Genomic DNA, 1,656 nt, shown 5'->3' with positions numbered 1-1,656 from the left:
CCGTATTGTGAGCCTCCGTTGTGGGGTTTGTTTGTGCGGCGTGGAGTCAGAGTGGTGTGTGGCGCGGGAGAGGGAACGGTCAACGGAGCCGAGATACCTTACCCAGACTGCTTCACCCACTCGAGTTCACACCCACACACCAGGCTCCAGGGCAGCACCAGGGCGAGGCCAGAAGCGCGCACCGCACAGGCGCACACAGTCACAGAGAGCTCAGAGGGAGAGGAGAGGTCCGGGCTCCGGCATCGTCTCGGCGTTTATCGCACGAAACGATCATGTGCGGACGAAGGCCGGAAGGAACAGGGCACAAGAGCCACAACACCGTACCGCACGGCCCGTTTTCGCGCAAAGAGCCGAGTCTGAAAGACATCATGACATCGTTCACGCCCGCCGGCTGTGGGAGACACTCCTCGCGGACGAGGTGGTGACCCCCGGCGCACGCACTTCGTCGTGCACGCGGCGACGAGTCGGGACGCCGCACACACGCGTGCGTGCACACGGCAACCAAGCCCTCACACCGCCACGACCGCGACACAACAACAGATCGGCATCCAGCCGCACCATGAAACACCGCGCACCCGCCGCCTACCCCAGGAAGGCGCCCGAGTCGTAGGGCAGCCCGTACATCTGCAGCACCCCCTTCCCGAAGAGCAGCTCCTGCAGGAACAGAATCGTGAAGCCCATCATCGCCATGCGCGCATTCAGCAGCTCCGCGTAGGTGACAAAGCCAACCTTGGAGCGGCCCTTGTACTCGTACGTGTCGTCAAACACGGGGTCGGGCAGCGACTCGTCCAGCACCGTCCCGCGCCACGCGGGGTTGCTCGGCGGCGCCGCCCTCGCGGGAGCCGCAGCGGGCGCCGCGTCGCCCTCGCCGCCGCCAAAGGGGTTGGGGAGCGACGGGAACTGAGCGCGCGCTGCGGCTGCGCGGCTGGCACCGCCACGCGCACGGGCAGGCGACTGCGCGCCAGGGGCGAACGCCGCCACAGCAACGCAGCCCACCAGCAGCAGCAGCAGCAGAGATCTCGCCAGCGACATGTCTGTTCCAGGCACCTTCGCCTTCGCTTTTTTTTACCAAGAGGCGGGCCTGCCGTTCTTTCTGAAGGAGCGTACCAACTGGATCAAGAACAAGAAAGCGGCAAAAGGATTCTCTCTCGGCCCCAGTGTGGGGTGCCCGCGCCGCCTAGCTCTGCGGACGGCCCCCCCCACCCTTCATGTAATCATGTACTCCCCACACAATCATGTACTCCCCAGAAGCCGCTTTCTCTCTCTGGTTCGCCACGGGCCGCTATGTCCGCCAAGGCGAAGAAGCTGCCGCCTCTCCCCAAGCTGTGCGGCAGCCAGCCCCAGCTCTACCTCCGCGCCGACGGCCAGGGCGTCACGCGCGGTGCGGCTAGCGGTGCCTCCTCGTCGCAGCCGGCGCAGCCGGCGCTCGGCAGCGGCTTTGTCGGCGGTGCAGACGCGGGCGGGGGCAGCAAGGGGATTCGGGCGAGGCGGCGGGAGAAGCCCGACACGGCGGGTGCGGGCTGGGGCAATATGCGCGCGCCCGAGATGACGGCCGAAGTCAAGCGCGAGCTGCTGATGGTGCGGATGCGAGGCGCGCTCGACCCGAAGCGCTTCTACCGGACGAGCGACATGAAGAAGGCGCCGGCCCGCCCGCCC

At 67.1% G+C, this 1,656-nt stretch overlaps 2 protein-coding genes across 2 annotated transcripts; one reads left to right on the top strand and one right to left on the bottom strand.

Moving 5' to 3' along the window:
• Positions 1 to 252: 252 nt before the first annotated feature.
• On the bottom strand, positions 253 to 1,032 carry EMIHUDRAFT_458558 (hypothetical protein; the record flags this gene model as incomplete). Its single annotated transcript, XM_005773025.1, has 2 exons — positions 253 to 783; positions 997 to 1,032. The coding sequence occupies 2 exons, from the start codon at positions 1,030 to 1,032 to the stop codon at positions 583 to 585; spliced, it is 237 nt and encodes a 78-aa protein (XP_005773082.1). The 3' UTR covers positions 253 to 582.
• Positions 1,033 to 1,284: 252 nt separating this feature from the next.
• On the top strand, positions 1,285 to 1,578 carry EMIHUDRAFT_242035 (hypothetical protein; the record flags this gene model as incomplete). Its single annotated transcript, XM_005773024.1, has 1 exon — positions 1,285 to 1,578. A coding segment is annotated over one exon (294 nt), but the record flags the coding sequence as incomplete, so codon positions are not given.
• Between the last annotated feature and the right edge of the window lie 78 nt (positions 1,579 to 1,656).

Source organism: Emiliania huxleyi (genome assembly GCF_000372725.1).
Source record: "Emiliania huxleyi CCMP1516 unplaced genomic scaffold EMIHUscaffold_349, whole genome shotgun sequence".
In the NCBI taxonomy this organism is placed as follows: Eukaryota; Haptophyta; order Isochrysidales; family Noelaerhabdaceae; genus Emiliania; species Emiliania huxleyi.
Note: the sequence above shows the minus strand (reverse complement) of the source record. Positions and strands in the feature narration are given on the sequence as shown.